At 37.8% G+C, this 21,175-nt stretch overlaps 2 protein-coding genes and 2 pseudogenes across 4 annotated transcripts; 1 reads left to right on the forward strand and 3 right to left on the reverse strand.

The window, feature by feature from the left end:
• Positions 1-2,272: 2,272 nt before the first annotated feature.
• LOC106331298 lies at positions 2,273-6,053 on the reverse strand (annotated as a pseudogene).
• A 1,101-nt stretch (positions 6,054-7,154) lies between these two features.
• On the forward strand, positions 7,155-14,775 carry LOC106331297 (annotated as a pseudogene).
• Positions 14,776-15,712: 937 nt separating this feature from the next.
• LOC106331295 (60S ribosomal protein L8-3) lies at positions 15,713-16,940 on the reverse strand. The gene is made up of 2 exons (XM_013769616.1): positions 16,429-16,940; positions 15,713-16,172 (listed from the first exon to the last, which is right to left on the reverse strand). Exons 1-2 carry the CDS (start codon positions 16,866-16,868, stop codon positions 15,836-15,838), a joined length of 777 nt encoding a protein of 258 aa, XP_013625070.1. The 5' UTR covers positions 16,869-16,940; the 3' UTR covers positions 15,713-15,835.
• A 696-nt stretch (positions 16,941-17,636) lies between these two features.
• LOC106329295 (metal-nicotianamine transporter YSL1-like) lies at positions 17,637-20,722 on the reverse strand. 3 transcript variants are annotated; one of them, XM_013767930.1, is made up of 5 exons: positions 20,670-20,722; positions 19,967-20,365; positions 19,420-19,687; positions 19,172-19,306; positions 17,637-19,073 (listed from the first exon to the last, which is right to left on the reverse strand). In XM_013767930.1, exons 2-5 carry the CDS (start codon positions 20,355-20,357, stop codon positions 17,843-17,845), a joined length of 2,025 nt encoding a protein of 674 aa, XP_013623384.1. In that variant the 5' UTR covers positions 20,358-20,365; positions 20,670-20,722; the 3' UTR covers positions 17,637-17,842. The 3 variants fall into 3 exon arrangements, with proteins under 3 accessions (XP_013623384.1, XP_013623385.1, XP_013623383.1); XM_013767931.1 differs by lacking the exon at positions 20,670-20,722 and adding an exon at positions 20,511-20,584; XM_013767929.1 differs by lacking the exon at positions 20,670-20,722 and having other exon boundaries at positions 17,639-19,073; positions 19,967-20,486.
• Between the last annotated feature and the right edge of the window lie 453 nt (positions 20,723-21,175).

Raw genomic sequence — 21,175 nt, forward strand, 5'->3', positions numbered from 1 at the left:
CCACCTCCACCTCCTCCACCACCACCTCCACGTTCTCCTCCTCCTCCTCCTCCACCGCCACCACCACCACTTCTTTTTTTCTTTTTGTGGGGATTTTCTTTTCCGCCTTCACCTCCAACACCACCTCCTCCGCTGCCGCGTCCACCTCGTGGTTTGCAGTTTCCACTCTTGTCTACATTACCATTCTCACGAACCAATGCATGTTCAAATCTACGGGTCGAAACATTCGTATAAAAGTTCTTTTCCAAAACACTCGAAGACGCAGTAGAACTCATAGATCTAATCTCACTTCCATCTCTCTCCTTTAGGTCTCTTAACCCATTAACATAGTTTGAGCTAAGAAACAACACAATAGAAGCAGTACTAAACAAGAAGAACACTAATCTTGATGATGATCTCTCCCTTACACTCTTCATTCTAACTTCTCAATATATCGAATATCGACCTATATTTGCTTCTCGTGGATATGCATCGATACTCTCTTCTTTCTCTCCTTTTTATACTATAGGTTTTATCCACTCTTAACTAAGTATTAATCCAAAGCATTTAGTTTAACTAATCTCATGCACATGCATCTCCCATACGGAACCTACCAACTTTTTATTTCCCTTTAATCTACAATAAAAAGCTGCAAAAAAGAGATGAAGTCGACTTGAGGGTAGATGTATCTAGGCTCTTCAATTATTAAACTTCATTCGAATTTTACCTATCTAGCTAGCATAGAGTGACCAAACTATAGAAATTGCTTCACGCGAAAGACGGTCCAACAATCTACACTTATACTAATTTACGTCATTGTGCATTATAATATAGATAGATAACTGCCTCTGGGTATGTAGGAGTTCATTGTAAACACATGCGGGATTTAAATTAAAGTAACATAATATAATTTATTTGTGTCAACAACATAAGACACGTTGATAAATGGAAATAAAGAACATACAATAAAAATAGTAGGTAACGTGGGGCACCAAAAGGGTATGATCTAACGTACCCTGCGAAACAATTTTTTCTTTTAGGGATGACTTCTCTTTTGGTTTACGCTATTTCCAATTTTCATAATTCCTTCACACGAAGACTTCGTTGTGGTGTTGGTTGGATTTGAGAATTCTTAGAGTGGGGTTTGAGAATTCTTAGAATGAGTTTTTTAGCGGAATATAATAACTCGTTTCTTAAAATTTAACTAAAAAATCTAAGAACTGGTTCTTAAATAAAAATCTTAAGAGATGGTTCTTAAATAAGAGTCTTAAGAGATGATTCTTATTTTTTTTAGTTAAAATCAATAGAGGGTTATTATATTACGCTAAAAATCTCATCATAAGAACCCTCCAATAAACATGATCTATTTTTGGATTAGCGACTGCGAAGAAACAGAACTACTCTAAACAGTAATCGTAACACGTTAACCAATATAAACCAAATACGTATGTCCTCATTCTGTTGTCTCATTACGCCAACGACGTCGTTACAGTAAAACAAAAATCTCCGATAACCAAGATAAACCAAATACATCTGTCCTCATTCCGTAGTAGTCTATCTGGTCATTAAAATGAAAATTTACATTGGTACCAAAAAAAAAAATCAATTGAAATCAACATACATTGCTAATATTACTCTTCTTTTATAATTCACTTATTCATCAGATAATAATATAAAGATTCAAGACCCACCGGGTTCATATTACTTGTAAACACCATAGTGATTGCTGTTGTCGAATCCACCACTGACATTTTAGCTTTTACTATCTTCTCGGAAAAAAAAAAATCGATGTCAACATGAGCTATATGCGTCTTATCTTTTCCTTTCCGAAATAATACTGAATTAAATAAAAAAATCTAAAAATACTATATGAATATTCGAAATCGTACTTAAATATATATATATATACTGAGGTTGAAGTAGTTAGTCAAGCGTTAATTTTACAAAACAATGTCATTTCAAATAAATTCTGTAATTTTTTTAAAAGTTATTTCTGGGGTTCAAACTCGAGCCCTAAAGAACAAGTAAAAACATCTTTAACTAATAGACAAAAGAAACTTTCTTGTTTGTATAATTGTATGTAAACATTAACTTATATACACGTTTTAGTTTTATCAAATAAATCTTATCAAATTTTGATTGTTTTAGTCTTATCAAATAAATTTATAATTACTTATGTTTTTAAATATAACTTTACGAATCTGTATTTTATGAATTTAAATTAATTATTATTAATTTAAATAATTACCTTATAATATTAGTAAAAATTAAAATAGTTGTGAATTAAAATAGGTTGTAAATTAAAATTTAGTAATTTCAAAAATATTTTTTATGTCACATATACAAAACAGAAACTAGACATTGTGTGGTGACCCCAAAAATACAACTTATCTAGTGAAAATAAAATCTAGCAAACCCAAAAACCGAAAAGAACACAACACCTAGCCACAAATACCTCACAACAACGGACAGAAGCCGAGTAGCAGAGCTCATTGTACTCTCTACAACTGATAAAGCTCTTCCTGAAGAAGTTCCATCACTGTCTCCTTCAATAACGACATGGTTTGATTCCTCGTACACCAAACTTAAACCACAATTCATAATCTCACCAGATCCATCTATCACTTTGAATTTTATTGACGCCTCGGTAGGAACACATTTCTGATGTCCTTGCGAACCTTCTACATGTTTTGTTATGTGGGAGCAACTGGTGTAACCGATAAACACATGGTCTGAATCAATCTTGCGTGGTTCAATCCAACCTCCACCAAGAATGCTGCTGAAACGTGTACATGTTCCAAGTTCGTTTTTGAACTCACAAGTGCATTCTATTGAGAAACTGTTGATCTCATTTTGGAATGCAACAACAGCGCATAGAACTATTGTTGAAAGTCTGTTGTCACACCAATGTGGTGGAAACTTCAGCTTTAATGTTGATCCAATCATGCGATGGTCAAACCATGAAGGTACTTCACTCCCTGGAAAGGAAGTAATGAATAAAGCTTCTGAAGCATGTCCCTGAAAAAAGTAAAACAGAAACCAAAACAAATCATTAACTGTTAAAGAGATTCAATTATATAAATAAAAGTGAGGAATGAGACCTCTTTATAACATCTAAGCGCATCTAGCTGGCTTTTCTTTTGAGCATACGTTGTGATGCTATTCTTTGCAGCTTGTTCAAGACTCTTGCAGTTGGTGAAAATGAACTTAGAGTGAACCTTCTCCATATGCTTAAGAATGGCCATCGGCATTGCCAGTGTCTTCAGTTTGCCACAGCCATGTGCATCTAAGATTTCTAGATTTGGTGGAAGCAGTGGAATTGAAGTGAGATTCTTGCAGAATTTCAGGTCAAGCAGTTTCAGATGACATAGTACACTGATGTAGATTCGCAAGTTGGTGATCATATCATTCATGCTTAAGCATAGACGCTGCAATGAGGATATGCCGTCCATACCACGTCTTAGTTCAGGCAAGTCTTCCACTTTTGAGCTATTCAACTGCAACATCTTGGGCGTGTCTGTAATTGATGTCCCATCAAGCAATAAAATCTGCAAGGATTTCATGTTTTCAATGCGAATTGGAAAAGTCTTGAGCTCTGAACAACCAGAAAGCACCAGTTCTTGCAGAGCTTTCAGCTTTCCCAGGCATTCTGGAACGGCCACCAACATTTTGCAGTCTTTCAAGTTCAATACAATCAGTCTCTGGAGCTTCCACATGTTTGTAGGAAGTTGACCAATGGCAGTTCCATCTAAGTGTAAATTTTCTAGATTAGTCGAAACCATCTGGAATGTCTGAAGGCTTGAGCAGTTGGTGAGGATGAGAGTTTTCATAGAGATCAGATTCATATGCGGAAGAACCCGGAGACTCGTGCATCCTCTCATGTTGAGGAAAACAAGACTTTTCATACGTTTCATCTCACGAGGCAACTCCTCCAAACTCATGCACCCTTCGAGATTCAATCTCTGGAGGTTTTCAGCATTTAGCAACCCTGTCAGATTGCATAACTTGCTTGAGTGGCTAAGATCAACCCACTTTAACTTCGGTGTATCCTGTAATCAACAGTCATAAAAAAACAAGCTAGTAAGCTAATAAAACCCATAATGTGAACTTGAACAGAGATACACACCTTAACACCTTCCCAAACCTCTTCAATCTCGCTGAAAGACAGGTTAAGGTCGGTAAGATTCCTGGGGTTGAAGTCTTTCGGAAGTTTCTTCAAAGGGAATTTCAGCCAAAAGAGATATCTTACTTCATCCAACGGAAAATCAAGTCCCTCAGGGAAGTTTAGTTTGCAGTCAGCTTCGCATTCTCTATGACAACGAGAACTATAGAATTTGAGGTACCTGAGATTACGCATCTCAGTGAAAGTACATCTGTCCAAAGGAAGCTTCTCCTTCAGTTCAGACATGTCAAGAAAAATGCCCCTCACACTGCCTGCTCCCTGCTTAGGTAGTTCAAGACAAATAGGTTAGCAAGTAGAAGTTTCTTGAAAAGTCGGAGAATATCGAATCTTGCTACACTCTATATCAAAGGTTTTATCTTACAGTTCTTTTCTTCAGCGCACCAACAACGCCTTTATGGTTCCACAGCCTCCGTGACCCTTTCGAACCAAGTTACTTGCCAAATGTATACAGTAAATCATGCATCTCCACTCGTCCGCCAGAAATGTTTATCAAAAATTTACTGGCAAGATCCTTTATCTCACTCGCAGCATCAAGAAGATCAGTGTCACATGACTCCACCAAACACCTCACGTAATTCTCATCCCCTGATCTAAAGAAACAAGCTACGTCAAGAAACACATCTTTATGAAGCTGACCGAGTCCATTGTAGCTTATCTGCAAGACACTTCGAAGTGTCTCTTCCCAGTGAGTCTCGTCTTTCTCACTAAGCTCAACACCCAATATCTTGAGAGCTAATGGATTGCCTTTGGCATAGTCCACAAACAATCTAGAGAGATTCAAAAAATTATCCTCCGGAGGACAGAGCTTACCACTAAACGCAAAAAAGCTGAAGTACTGAAAGCTGTCTCTGCCAGATAGTCTCAGGACTTCATATGTGTCATCAACCACCCCTTCGATCACTGACTTATCGCTAGTCGTGATAAAGATCCTGCTACCTCTCTTAATCCAGTGGCATTAGCCGAGAAGAGTCTCTATCTGACTCTTGTCACTCACGTTATCAAGAACAACAAGAGACTTCTTACTGAGCAGGAGAGCCTTCAAAGATTCAGGTGACAGGTCAGAGACTTGTTGTTTCACGTCATCATCCTTCAACAAATCTCTCATGAAAATGTCCCGATTCATCTTGCAGTCTTTCCACAATTTACGGACATCATGAAGAAAAACACAGCGTAGGATATGTCTTTCCAGATCAGAAGATAACACCTTTATGACTTCCCCTACAATTTGATTGATGTAGTCGCCTTCATCGCTGCAAGTAAAAAAGTTATAAGAATCAATTTCAAGATTTCGTTTCGCCTAACGTGAATCCTAGTTTTTGTGGAATATTCTGTAAAGCTTCTCTCCACTTTTCTAACTTTTCACCTTTGCAAGTCTTAGCCAATTCCCAAAACTTTGTCACCGAACACTCCATTCAGATTTTTCACATCGTCTGTGTCCACCTTGTAGAAGATGGGGATGACCACAAGTCAACGCACTCCTTGATCTTCTCCAGCTCGTTCAAGCACCACTTTGATTCCGTATACATGCTCGAGAAGATGGCGAGCGCGATCCTCGATTGCTGAGATCTTTGCCTTTGGTTTCGTTTTTGTCGATGAAGACGTTGATCCCATCTCTTCTCAACGCCTTCTCCAGATGGCTGACGAAGCCGTATCGCAACTGTTTCCCTCGAAAGTTTAAGAAGACTTGATTCTGCGGCGGTGATTGGACGGAGGAAAAAGAGGAGACCACCGTCACCATGATCGATGGATGGATGGATTAGTTCAGAGATGTATATAATGTTTCCCTTTGACGACTGTTGCTGGGAAATTAGAGCTCAACAATTGCAAGCATGAATATTTAGACTTTTAGTGTTTTTTTTTTTTTTTGCAGAGGCAGGTGTGGAAGAGAGAAGAAGATTGTTGCTGGGAAAATAGAGCTCAACAATTGCAAACATGAATATTTAAACTTTTAGTTTTTTTTTTTTTTTTTTTGCAGAGGCAGGTGTGGAAGAGAGAAGAAGATCAGTCACTGCTCAACAACTCGGATCAGGAGCCACTGGAGTGGAGTGTGGACATTTTATTTTGATACCTTTTTTCTTCACTTTTAATGAAAAATTTACTAATTAATTAATTTGTCAATTACTATGAATATGATATTTTTGACAATTTTTATAAAAAAACATAGTTTTTAAGTTTTACCAAAATTTTAACAAATATATTTACTCAATTAAAATTCAAAATAAATTTTAGCAAGCCACATTATAAATCCATTTTTTCCGTTGGTGACAAAAAAATGGTCATCAGATCCATATTTATTTCTATTCAAATGTTTTAAAAATCGATTTAATCAGTGTTTAGGTGACAAATTAATTATATCCAAAATAACTTTTAAAAATTTGATTTTTTAAACAATTCTAAATCAATTAAAATGTTAAAATCAATTTAAATTAATCTAAATCTTTTAAATCAAACCAAATATATAAATTTTTCTAATTTTAATTTATATATATATATATATATTTAATTTTTATCAATTATCAAAATATTTTTTTAATTAAAATATCTAATATAATCAATTATTAATGTTTATGTATTTATATTTTGGACTTATTTAATCTCTTATTTATCCATCCATCCAATCAAACATTATCTCGTAATTGTTGTCGTATCTTTTGTACAAAAATAAATAAATACTTCCTCTCTTTCTAAATGTAAATAATTTTAGTAAAAAGAGTTTGTTTCACAATATAAATAGTTTAAAATATTTCAGTGCACCTTTTTTTATTTATTGGATATTGTGTGACCAATGAAATAATGTTAAATTTTTAATAATTGGTTGAATTAATTGGTTAAATGATATATTATTTCTTTTTTGTCATAAAAATGATATATTGTTTTAAATAACAATTTTCTAAATATTCGTGTTTTTAACCAAAACTATTTACAATTAGAAACGGAGTGAGTAATATAATAAGGTGTGGCAAATATTCCGACGAAAAATAAAAGTATTTTCTCTGGCAATGGAGTCAACTCTTTGATAATCTCTCTGGCACACAAAGCTCTGTGATATTCATCCTCCCCTAATTCCTATGGATTCTTCACCTTCTCTAATTTGTAGCTGGGTAGCTGCAATCAGTTTCCTCACGATTTTGGCTACGTTGTTGTTTATGGTTTACAAAAAAATCAGATCTGTAACTGCTTCTTCTTCACCTCCCAATTGGAAACACCATGTATACGAAAGCTACTGCGAACCGAGTCTAGACTTACTTGAAATGGAACCGAGTCTAGGCTCAGTTGAGATGGAACCGAGTCTAGACTCATATGAAGGGAACATGGACAACTGTGAATCAGAGCAGAGGCTGGAAGCGTTTATTTCACGGTTTAACTCGGAACTTGGGAAACAGAGGCAAGAGCATATCATCACAAACGAAAATTTAAAGGCATGTACGTAGGATCCTATCTTTTGAAATTCATTTGATTCCTAACCATCAAACAAACACTTACTTTGTTTTTGGGTCCTTCTTTAGGAAAAAAAATATATACAAGTGAAAGAGCTTCCCAAGGATCATCTAGTGGAGGACTACCCGCGGTCTACATTTATTGCGCAAATACATTACAGTACTCCTTCGCTAGCCACCTCTCCATGGATTTCCACAGAAAGGGCATTTATGCATCTGCAAATAGCAATGTGATGGAGGGGAGCTAGCGCTTCTGTGGTGGTTTTATCGAAGAACTACTTGTCCTCCCCCTCATGCCTGGATAAGCTCGTGAGGGTTCTTCAGTGCAGGAGGAAAAGCGGCCAGCTGGTGGTTCCAGTGTTCTATGACATCAGTCCATCTAATGTGGAGGTGCAAGAGCTGAGAGAATTCACAGGCTACCAGTTTAGGTAACTGTTTATTAGATACTGTCACTTGCATTTTTACAAGAACTTAAAGCTTTCTTCTTCAAAATGCTTTCCACCTATCAAATCTAACACCTCAAACAAAAATTGCATAACTCTGGTATTTTGTGGACTAAACAGAGTTGTTATATTTTTTTTTTTAATTAATGTAAACAGAGAGGGATGCAGTGAGTGCGAACTCGTGGAAGATATTGTTAAAAGATGTCTATGAAAAACTCCTTCCCGCGGAACAAATAGGAATCAGCTTAAGGATCCTAGAGATAGAACACTTGCTTTGCAAACAACCATGGGGTATCCGTCGCTTAGGAATCTGGGGTATGCCCGGCATAGGCAAGACAACACTTGCTAAAGCAGTTTTTGATCAGATCTCTGGAGGCTATGAAGCTTTTTTTTTCATCAAACACTTTGACAAAGCTTTCAATGAGAAGGGACTTCACTGTTTGTTGGAGGAACATTTTGGGAACATTTTGATGGAATTGCCTCGCGTATGCAGTAGCATTACAAGACCTAGCTTCCCCGGGGATATATTAAGCAAGAAGAGAACTCTTGTTGTTCTTGATGATGTGCAAAATCCTTTAGTTGCCGAGTCTTTTCTCGGTGGGTTTCATTGGTTTGGTCCGGGAAGCCTAATTATCATAACCTCCAGAGATAAACAAGTTTTCCGCCATTGTCAAATCAATCACGTGTATGAGGTTCAGAGCTTAAATGAGAATGAGGCTCTGCAGCTATTCTCTCACCATGCTATTGGAGAAAATTTAAGGGAGAAAAAATTCATGAAACTATCAATGGAAGTGATTGACTATGCTAGTGGAAATCCATTAGCTCTCAGCTATTACGGAAAAGAGCTCAAGGGAAAGAAACTGTCAGAAATGAGGACCACATTCCTCAAACTCAAGCTACGTACGCCATATAAGATTCAAGACTTATTCAAGAGAAGCTATGAAGCACTTAATGACAGCGAGAAGAACATTTTTCTGGACATTGCTTGTTTTTTCAAGGGAGAAAATGTTGACCATGTCATGCAACTGCTTGAGGGGTGTGGATTTCTACCAGATATTGGGATTTTGATGTTCTTGTGGAGAAGTGTCTGGTTACTATTTCAGAAAACAGAGTGAAAATGCATAGAATAATCCAAGACTTCGGCAGAGAAATAATCAACGGAGAAGTAGTACAGATCGAGCGGCGTCGCAGACTATGGGACCATCAAATTTCTACTTGAAGATGACAAACTCAAAGCAAACGTCAAATCAACTTTTGTAGATGAATTCAACTTCTTGATGTATCTCCCTATCTTATATTGCAGGGCACTGTAGACATAGAAGGCATATTTCTAGACGCATCGAACTTAAGCTTTGATGTGAAGTCTGGTGCTTTTAAGCATATGCTAAGCCTTAGATTCCTGAAGATTTATTGTTCCAGTTATGAAAAAGATAGTAGAGTCCTCCTTCCCAGAGGACTTGATTCTCTGCCTTATGAGCTAAGACTCCTCCACTGGGAGAAATATCCTTTGAAATCCTTGCCACAAAACTTTGACCCATGCCACCTTGTTGAACTAAATTTGTCTTACAGTCAGCTTCAGAAACTTTGGGGAGGAACCAAGGTAGGTAAATAAACACCTATCTACCGTCTTATGTATATTTTTTTTTCCAATTAATTCCATTTCACATTATAAATTTTTGTTTAGAATCTCAAGATGCTGAAGGTGGTCAGGCTTTGTCATTCCCAGCAGCTAACTGATATTAACGATCTTTGTAAAGCTCAAGATCTCGATCTATTAGATCTCCGAGGGTGTACACAATTGCAGAGTTGCGGAAGCTTCCCAGAGGTTTCACCAAATATTAAGGAACTACATCTACAGGGGACTGGTATTAGAGAACTCCCAGTATCCGCTGTGACCCTCTCCTCGCAATCTTCTAACAGAATTCCCGGGGGTTTCAGATATTTTAAACCATGAGCAACTAACAAGCCTGATCAAACCCGTGTCAGCTAATCAACATCTTGGTAAACTTGTTGGCCTGAATATGAAAGATTGTGTTCATTTGACAAGTCTGCCTGACATGGCTGATTTAGAATTACTTCAAGTTCTTGATCTGTCTGGATGCTCAAATCTCAACGATATTCAGGGTTTCCCACGAAACCTGGAAGAATTATATCTTGCTGGGACGGCCATAAAAGAATTTCCACAGCTTCCCTTGAGTCTTGAAATCTTGAATGCACATGGTTGTGTGTCTCTTATATCAATTCCTATCGGTTTCGAGCAGCTTCCTAGGTACTACACATTCAGTAATTGTTTTGGTCTTTCGGAAAAAGTGGTCAACATTTTTGTAAAGAATGCTTTGACTAATGTTGAGCGCCTCGCAAGGGAGTATCATCAAAAACAGAAACTCGACAAATCTCTAGCTTTCAGCTTCATTGGGCCTTCACCTGCAGGGGAAAATCTAACATTTGATATGCAATCAGGATCTTCTGTGATTATACAAATGGGTTCTTCTTGGAGAGATACGCTTGGAATTGCCGTATTAGTACAAGTTACATTTTCGAAGGATTACTGCGAGGCTAGTGGTGGTTTTAACGTTACTTGTGTTTGCAGATGGAAAGATAAGAATTATGTCTCTCATAAGCGAGAAAAAGACTTCCATTGTTGGCCTCCAGAGAAAGAAGAAGGTGTTTCAAAGGATCACACGTTCGTCTTCTGTGATCTCGATATTCATCCTAGTGCCTGTGAAGAAAATGATACCGGCATATTAGCTGATCTTGTCGTATTTGAGTTCTTTACTGTGAACAAGCAGAAGAAGCTATTAGATGAGAGTTTTACAGTGACGAAATGTGGAGTATATGTGATAACTGCTGCAGATCGAGATACAAGCCCTAACATGACTCCATCATTTTCATCGTCTGATTACCTGCAGGAGCTTTCTGATAATGATGCTCGAAACGTATATGATGGCTTAGACGAGAATGAAAGAACTTTATTTCTTTACATTGCGTGTCTGTTCAATGATGAGGAAGCTGATTTGTTGGCACCACTTAGCAATGGCTTGGAAATTAGTTCTGGGATCAAGATCTTAACCGATAAGTCTCTCATACATATATCTCCATACGGTGTTTTAGTACGAGAAGGCTTACTGCAGAAAATAGGTATGGAGATGATCAATAGACGGAGACAGGCGCAAGCCTTGACCAATTTAGCTGATATAGCCGGAGTGGATTCTCGGAAGTGGTATGTTCTGGTCCCATTGTTTATGCTTGATCTTAGATTAGTTTTTAAGAATATTCCATATTGAAATCCAATCATTGTTACTCTATGATATTTCTCCTTGTCAGGGATAATAAAGCTAACATGATAGAGAACTTGCCTCACTCCTTCAAGGTTTGTTCTATATCTGCAAACCCTCTGGGTCTTATGATGGTATTTTTCTGGTGGAGTTTTGCTTAATGTTTTTAATTGTAATAACATGTTTGGTGTTGTTCTGCTTCAGATGCACTCTTCCATGTGCTTAGCCTTGAAGAAATTAGTTGATAGAGTCATGAAAATATTTCCTGAAATAGAAGCTGGAGCTGCTAGACCCGGATCTTCCACAGCGATACAGACTCTCAACAAAGCTTTGGAGAAAGCTAAGCTACTTCTTCAATACTGCAGTGAATCCAGTAAACTCTACATGGTTTGTCAAAAACTCAACTTCCTCTCACATTTTATGTACTTTTTATCACTGTATGTGGCCTAATGTGATTAATATGTTTTGCATCAATCTTCAGGCAGTAACAGGAGATGCTATACTCTCAAGAGGTTCTAGATCCAAAAAGTTATTAGAACAAAGCTTAGCTGACATCAGAACCATGGTTCCTACTGCTTTGGCTATCCAGGTTTGTAACCAAGCTATGTTTGTGACTTTTTTGTTTTGTTTTGTGGAAAATGCTGAATCAATTGTTGCTTGCAGATACTTGAGGTTCTCCCGGATCTTAAGTCAACAGAGTTGTCTCTAGAATCATCTGAAGAAGACGCTGGGAAAGATATTAGGGAACTGATAAAACGAAGCACATCTTCTTCTGTGTCTTCTGATGAGATCAGAGATTTCCACTTTGCAGCCCTAAAGCTCCAGCTTTCAACACCTGAAACCATTGTGATTGAGAGAAGATCCCTGAAGTCGCTTTTTGCTAAATCAGGCGAGTGTAAAGAGAACAAGAGACAGATTCTGAAGTATCTCCTCTACCTCCTGAAGAAGCATGAGAAAATCATTTGGAGTGATCACAAAGAGAGCTCTCTCAGACAGCACCCCTCTGTGAATGATTCTGTGTCTGCTAGTGTTGCAGAAGCCGGGTGTTCTGAGGAACACAACAATGAGGAACACAACAATGATGAACAGTTTAAGTGTCCTCTCTCTCTTACTGTCATGTATGATCCTGTCATCATCTCCTCAGGCCACACCTTTGAGAGGATGTCGATTCAGAGATGGTTTGATTTAGGTAATGACACGTGTCCTGTATCAAAAAGAGTACTAGATGATTTCACATTGCAGTCCAACGTAGCGATGAAGGATCAGATATCAAAATGGTGCAAGAAGCACGGTCTTGATGTTCAAGATCCAGCTATGAACGCTTCACACAATCTTGACTTCTCCATTGCTAGTTTTACAAGTTCTCTGTACAATATACCAGACCTCAGCTGCTTCACTAGTAGAGACTTCAGCTCTAGCTTCTCCACCGATTCACCATCTTACTCTAGGATGTCCACGGGTGGCTACTTCATGCCAATGCAGACGATAGATTCTGAGTCAGGAACTGAAGTCACAGATTCTACTCATCACAGTGAGGTGGAGATAGAGCCTTTATGTGAGCTCAGTAAGCTTCCATGGGATGCTCAAATCAAGGTTGTTCAAGATGTAAGAAGTCTTTTTGAGAAAGATTCTAGGGCTGTTCGGTCTGTGTCACCTAGTAAGTTTCTTGAGCCGCTTATCACATTCTTGAAGAACGCTCATGAGAGAAATGGCACTGAGGGAGACGTAGTAAAGTGTGGTTTGGATTTGTTATTGACTTTCCTCAGTGGAAACAGGAAGGCTATAGAGAGCTTGAAAGAAGACTTGTTTGAAATGTTGTGTGTCTTTCTTGGGTCAGAGTTAGTAGCTGAAGAAGCTCTAAACGTACTTGAGGTTCTCTCTAATCATCCACAGAGTCTCTCAAAGATAACTTCAACAAGCTCTCTCTCTTCCCTTTTGAAGATAGCTGAGTCTGGAGCAGAAAATCTTCAAGAACAAGCAATGATCACACTCAAGAACCTCTCTGCAAGCAATGAGATTTGTGTGGAAATGGTCTCTCTCGATTTCGTCCAGAAGCTAACATCTTTCTTGCAACAAAAAGTCTTCAGCAAACACTCGATCATCATTCTGAATTATCTCTGCAACACGGAGAAAGGTCGGGTTTGTATAACTGAAACCCCGGGTTGTTTAACTTCAATAGCGGAATTACTCGACTCAAATGTTCCTGAGGAGGTAGAGAATGCAATCTCCATCCTCCTCCAGCTCTGTGTGGAGAAGATAGAGTATTGCTATCTTGTGGTGAGAGAAGGCCTTAATATCTACTCATCTCTTCTCTTGATATCCAACAACGGAACCGAGGAAGCGAAAGTGGGTGCATCTGAATTGCTTAGAGCTCTTGCAGAAGTAGAAGAAGAAGAATCCTCCACTCCAGGAGGAGCAACTACTTCACTGGTTGTTACTCCAGTTACGCAACAGGAACCTATAACAACACCATGTCCAAAGAATTCTGGTCTTTTTGGACTCAGTTTCCCCATTTCCAAGAAGAAGAAGAAGATAAAACTATAAGTTTTGGTAGGCTGTTTTTAACTTACCTTTTTAAGAAGCTATCATTTTTTGTGGTTCTCTTTGTTGGTTGTTTAGCTTCAGAATCTGAATTACTGGAAGCAAATGTTCCCGAGGAGTTAGAGAATGCAATTGCCATGTGCAGGGAAGATAGAGTATTGCTATCGTGTCGTGAGAGAAGGCGTTGATATTTACTCATCTCTTCTAGAACCCAGGAAGGGAAGGTGCGTGCATCTGAATTGCTTAAGAGTTCTTGATGAAGTAGAAGAAGAATCCTCCACAACAGAAGAAGGAATAGTCCAAGATCTTTCTTAGTTCAACTGTGCCGACTCTAAAATCATCCGAGAAGCAGCTGTGAAAGCAGTTAGGGAACTGGTTCTATGGAGCACATCTTATTCTGTGTCGTCTGATGAGATCAGAGATTTCCATTGTGCAGCATTAAAGCTCCGGCTTTCAACACCTGAAGCCATTGTGACAGAGAGAAGCATCCTAAACTCGCTTTTCACTAAATTAGAAGAGTGGGAAGGGAACAAGAGACAGGTTTTGAAGTATCTTCTCTGTCTCATTCGGAAATCATATGAAGAGCTCACAAAGAGAACTCTTTCACAGAGCATCATTCTGTCACTGATTGATTATATGTGTGCTGGTGCTGCAGAAGCCGGGTGTTCTGAAGAACACGATGCTACACTTCGGAGTAATTTAAATGATCTTTCTCTTAAAGGCATGTATGATCCTGGCATCATTTCCACAGGCCACAACTTTAAGAGGATGTGGTTTCAGAAATGGCTCCACGAAGGTATGATTCATGTCCTAAATAAATTAAAAAGAACTTATCCACTTGACGTTTGACATACTCCATGACAGAAATGGTGCCGCAGAGATAAACGCTTGGTTTGGAAGTTATTGGCTACCCTTAGTAAAAACATGAGGGCTATGGAATCTTTAGAAGTATATTCCACCTTGGCCCATTGGGAGACGGTCTTACGGGGTGGTTTGTTCCGCCCTCAACAGGGAGATGAACAAGACTCCGAGGCAGAACATTTACAAGAGCTATGTTTGCGGTCTGGAGAAAGGGTAAGCATCGTTATCTACAGAGCCTGGCCTGTGGCCATTGTTGTGAAACTTTTGAATGGGCCCCCACCTTAGAGGTCTAAGGACCCCACTTTAAAAAAAAGTTCATGTGTATTTCTTTTTTTTTGGAACACAAAAAAATCATGTATACATAATATATGTGAAAAAGAGTGCAGAGGAGAAAGAAAAAAGAAGAGCGAGAGATAAATGTGTTCGCAGATACTAATGCACACTAATGTACAAAGAAGCTTAATGTCTATAATCTCTATAACCCTTCATAAAAAAAACGGGCAGCATCTACTCACATTTTGAGATTGCAATTAAGCTTTTTAATTAAATACTCACCGTCTATTCACACTAACGAACAAAATGATATTAATAATATTGTTAGTGTTTGCTTAGTTAAGTTGTATTTAAGATATAATAAATATAAATACCAACTCTAAAATAAAAAGTGAATAACTTTTTTTAGTTTATAAAAATGATAAAAATATATTAGATGCATTTTATATTATAACTTGGATATAAATAAATGGTATACTACAAAAATTATAAATTTATAAAATATTAGATAACTAATAAATATTTTTTGAATAGGACTCATAAATTTCAGGACCGGCTCTGGTTATATATCATCTTAAAGAGATTATTCATTAAGAACTCTTGGAGTTATAAACGTGCCTGGTTGTTTCTAATCGGAAGATAGGCAAATTTCGGATAACAACAAAAGGATCAAACGAACTGAAAATGTAGGAAAACTAAGTGTCAAGGCTTGACGCAAAAAAAAAAAAAAACATAGATTCTAATTAATAGAGAAAGGTCGCAGCCGAGTATCCATACATTTCAAAACAAGGTCTTAAACACAATCCAAAAAAGTGAAGAATTTCATCATGCAGCTTATTCTCCTTATTCTTGCTTGGAAGCAAGAGCAGCAGCTTGACCTCTAAGACGACCAGTCCTCCTTGCAGCAATAAGACCAACCTTTTGCCCAGGAGGCGCATCACGACGAACAGTACTAGCGTGACCAATATGTTGATGGTTACCTCCTCCGTGAGGATGCTCAACCGGGTTCATAGCCACACCACGAACCTTAGGCCAGCAGTTTCTCTTCACACGGTACTTGTGGTACGCGTTACCCGCCTTGAGCATCGGCTTCTCCGTCCTTCCACCACCAGCAACCTGACCAATCATAGCCCTGCAACCACTTGGTACAATCTTCTTCGAACCAGATGGCAACTTAACCCTGTCAAAATCAATGTTCAAATCAAATTGTTATTGTAAGAACGAAACTATTCCATTAAAGCACTAACAACACACTAAAACTATAAAACACACTAAAACAAAACACTAAAAAAAATAAACCACTAAACCATACTAAAACATTAAAACAAACTAAACCAATAAACCAATAAAACACACTAAAACACTAAACCGTTTATCAAAGCAACAATTCATTAAAACAACAAAAGACATAACATTTCAATACAACAAAACCAAACCTAGTTGTGTCGTTGTCGGGATTGTGAGCGATGACGATAGCGTAATCACCAGAAGCTCTAGCGAACACCCCACGATCACCGACATGGTGCTCGACGTTGCAGACAACAGCTCCTTCAGGGATAGATCTGAGAGGAAGCACATTTCCGACGACGAGAGTTGCTTTCTTACCGCAGTACAGAAACTGCCCCGTGTACATACCCTCGGCGGCGACGAAGAGCTCCTTCTGCTTCTTGTAACGGAAAGGATGACGGAACGCGACGCGAGCCAACGGAGCTCCGCGTCCTGGATCGTGGATGATCTCTGTGACGACGCCCTTGAGGTAACCGTTTCTCTCGCCGAAATCGAGGCTCCTGAATTTGGCGGGGCCCTTGCGGTGGTGAGTGTGGGACTTGAAGACGGAACCCGCTCCCTTACGTTGAGCTCTGATGACACGACCCATGGTGGAAGGAGGGTGGTGTTCCTGAGAGTTTACGGCGGGAGGAAGGAAGTAAGGGTTCGAGATCTGTGACGAGGAGGAAATGAGGTTTTATATGTGGAAATGTCTTGCAAAGCCCTAGTGGGATAAGATGGGGTTATCTTAAATGGGCCTAATATAAGCCTTTTTAAAGCCTAAACTAAAAGACCTTGGAGTTTTTTTGTTACCTTGGATGAGTCAAACTCAAACCCCATCAAAAATCAAGAAGTAGACCATGCTAGGTTTTAGCATTTTAACCTAAAAATATCTCCACTATTTTCTGAATCAAACCAAGTTAAATATTTTTAATTTGAGATCAAAAAATTTCCATCAGTTTCTCATGTCCTTTACTAAATTGAAGAGACAAAGAAAATTAAATCTAAATCGTTTTTTAGGAAAGGAAGTTTTTAGCTTTTCTAATGATGCATCAAAATTTTAAGCTTCTAGATTTATTAAATCCTATTATAACTAGATTTGTCTGAAACTAAAATACCTAATCATTTTGCAATATATCATCTCAGTTCCGTATATTCATCAAAAAAAAAAATGTATTTAAATTCATAAGTTTCAACATCTCGATTCAAATCCAAACATTGTTTATATTAATAATCGAATTAGTGATAACATATCAAAATTCATATTCCAGATAATTTTCTCACCCTGAGATGCTAACAGAGTGAAAATTATTACTTTGATTAGATCACAATTTCATGCAAGTAGATTTTACTCTAATTCCTACCAGTGGCGGATGTAGAGCCAACATTATAAAACTTTCTAGATCCGCCACTGATTCCTACGAAACAAGAAAAAGAAAGAAAAAAAAACAAGATGTTTTTGTTGGCAAGTCTTCTTATTATTCAAAGAACAGAATGATTATAATATCATTTGCTTCTTCTAACTTCACAACTCAGTTAATAACTTCACAAGTCTTTTTTTTTTTTTTCCTCTTTTGACCGATCCTAAGAAGCTAAAAACTTCATACATATCGGAGGTTTTACACCAGCCAGTGCAAGTACAGCCGCAGGTAAAGTCCAAAGCCCTTCCCCGCAGATCAGCCCCGACGCGACCGCCGGAACCATAACCTCTGCTTTCCTCCTATTCCTCTTCTCCCAAATAAACACAACCAAAGTCCCAACACACATATCAATCGCAAAATACGCTCCGACCAGAAACGGAACCGCCATGGCCGTCGGAAGCGGCATGAACCTCCCCACCTTCTCCGGAGTAAGATCCCTCACCACGTTGACCAAAACCGCAAACCCAAAAAACCCATAACACATTTGGAGACAATGAAGAGGCAGAGCAGAGAAGCCTTGCACCCCAAGTATCGCCATGTTCCTGTATATCAAAGCGTAAGGAGCCTTAAACTCGCCGTTAGGGTTTCCGACGTCGAACGCTCTGTAGAACAAGAAGAAACTTAACGGCGTCACGATGCATCCAACGACCGTCCCGATCATCTGGCTAGCGAACATAGCCTTAGGTGACGTCATCGTGTAATGAGCCGTCTTGAAATCTTGCATCAAGATACAAGAAACCGAAACTACCGATTTGATCAAACCACATCCGGCTAGTCCGGCCACAACTCCGTTCTCTCTTCCCGTCACCGCCGCGAGAACAAACAGACCGATCTTACCGTAGTTATAAGCCATGTTAATGTCCGTAAGTCCAGCTCCGTAGGCGTTACAGAAAGCAAGACACGGTGCGAAAATGTAAGCTACGATAACGTAGTACCATTTGAGCTGTGGGAATATCAGAGGGACCACGATGGTTGAGACCGCGGCGAAGATAAGATATCCAGAGATTCCTATCCACATGGGGATTTTATCTCTTAGGAAGTTCTCATCTTCCTTGCGAAACTTATGTTGTTTCTTGTCTCCCACGGAATCAAGATCATTAGGTTTGTTCTTCACTCTTGCGTTGATACTGACAATGGTGACATAGAGGATCTTAACGAAAGTGTAGAGACCATCGCCGAGGATTAGAGCTACGGATAAGAAGACTTTGTAACCGTATATGCTCTTCATGTTGTGCTCGTCGAGATTATCAGGGAACCAAGAGCCTTTTAGTTTATCAAGAAGAGGCCACATTAAGCCGTAAGAGAGAATAGCTCCTAAAAGCAAAGAAAGGTTAACCATATGTGAACATATCATTCCTGCTCCTACAAATGTCATGCTAAAATCGAAGAAGAACCTGAAAAGAGGAAGATTTTTTTAAGTTTACTTAACCATTAATCTCGACAGAATCCATATGAGAAAATGTCTTTTTCAGTATATATTATTGATGCTTACGTTTGTTTCCAAGCTTTCAAACCTAAGGTTGGGAACTGAGCAAACCCACAACCTTCTATGCCAGAGAAAAACCACTGGAAAAATCCCCACAAGAAACTAAATGAGAAGTATTTCATGAAGCCACGCACTTGTTTCCTGCAAATCAATTTCATTTTAAAGATTAGGAAACTTAAAGTAATCGTTTTTTTGCAAAGTAGGTTAACTAACTTACTGTGTTTTAGCAAAACAAAAAAGGTTAACTAACTTACTTGGCTTGTGCATCTCCTTGTGTGTGGAAGCCGTTGATGAGTACAGCAGTAGCTAGACCACTCGGATATGTTAGCTTAAGGTCAATAATCATAACCTTACGGAGAGGGATTAAGACGAAAAGACCGATGAAACACACTGCAAAGAGATAAGCAGTCATCCAACCAAGGCCTGGTTCTTTCACACTCTTCTCAGAGTTACCTTCCATGTTTGGACCAGATAACACATATGTCTTATGGTTTAACCCCAGAAGATATGAAGCAAACCCACCTGAAAAAAAAACACAATAAAAAATTTTTAAATTAGTTGCTCAAAAACACTTTAAATCGAAAATTCTACAAGTTGATTATATATTATATACACTCCCCAAAGTAAAAGCAATATCAACCCTTTTGTTGTGACTTACCAAACTCAAAAGTTTATCATAAAAGTTATATTTTTAAGAGGTTTGGAACTGTTTTACAATTCATTCATTAAATCTTTGCTTGTTTCACAAGGAAACAAAAAGAAACAGCAAAAAAGGAGAGAGAAGAAAGTTATGTTCTTAACCTCCGACGGCGATGCCGTAACAAGCAACAGCAGATGTCTGAATCATTGTGTTCTCTTGTCTTGTGAATGGTTTCGAGACAAATCCTGATTTCTTGAGAATCTTAGTCCATGTCTGGACGAAGACAAAAGCCAGTAAAGCTGCAGAGCTGTTGAGGTTGGGAACAATCCCTGTCGTAAGATTTAGCTTCTGAGCTATCACACTGAACACAACTCCGATCACTATGCTCACTAAAACTCCTCTCACCGTTATCTGCTTCGTCCACGGTTCGATCGTCCTCCCAGACATTTCTTCCTCTGTTTCTTGTTCTTCTTCTTGTAGTGGCAGTTGATTATCGTTCTCTTCGGTATCAACTTCTTCTCTCTTCATGATCTTTCTCTGCTCTATCTCCATGGAAATCTCTGAAGAAAAGAAAAAATGGATTTGAGCTATGCAAATGAAAATTCTTTTTACATTGGATCTATCTTTGATATATATATATACAATAATTTTTATGAATATATTATTAGATTTAGTTTTAGGAATATCTTTGATACTTATATATACCATAAAGAATTTAAGCTTTGCAAATGACATCTTCAATAAATTTTTAAATATATAACTAATTTTTATTATTATTTGCATAAACATATAACTATAAGTCTAGAAAATTTTAATGCAAAATACTCAAAACATAAATACATCATAGAGAATACCAGCTTTTACCATAAAACTCTTACACCACACAATGTGGCTTCGAATACCAGCGGGTACTTTTAATCTGATTAAGAAATGAATTGAAATTGACTTAAGGCTTTGTCTTAAATTGGTCAAAAAATTTTTTTTGAGAATATGGACCAAAATAACTTAATAGACCCATAATAAATTTAAATGATTTGAGTCAAAGAACAAAATAGGACCACCCAAATAAGTTTTCAACCTAGGATTTTCATGAAATTCTTAAGCAAAAGATTTATACCCATCAAAACTGAAAACAGATTTGAAAAATGGTTCTACCAAAAAAAATTGAAAATTTTCAACAAAAATTTCAGAAAACCAAAATATTAAACACAATATTTCAAAAATCCATAAACTTTATTTGGATCTGAATTTTTTATCTTTATAGAAACCAAATATATAGATCTAAACATGTAAATATTCATATTTACCATTAGATCTAAACATATTTTTCAAGATAAAAATCAAAAACTTAGATCTAAACATGCAAGGAT

This window comes from Brassica oleracea, chromosome C3 (assembly GCF_000695525.1).
Source record: "Brassica oleracea var. oleracea cultivar TO1000 chromosome C3, BOL, whole genome shotgun sequence".
In the NCBI taxonomy this organism is placed as follows: Eukaryota; Viridiplantae; Streptophyta; class Magnoliopsida; order Brassicales; family Brassicaceae; genus Brassica; species Brassica oleracea.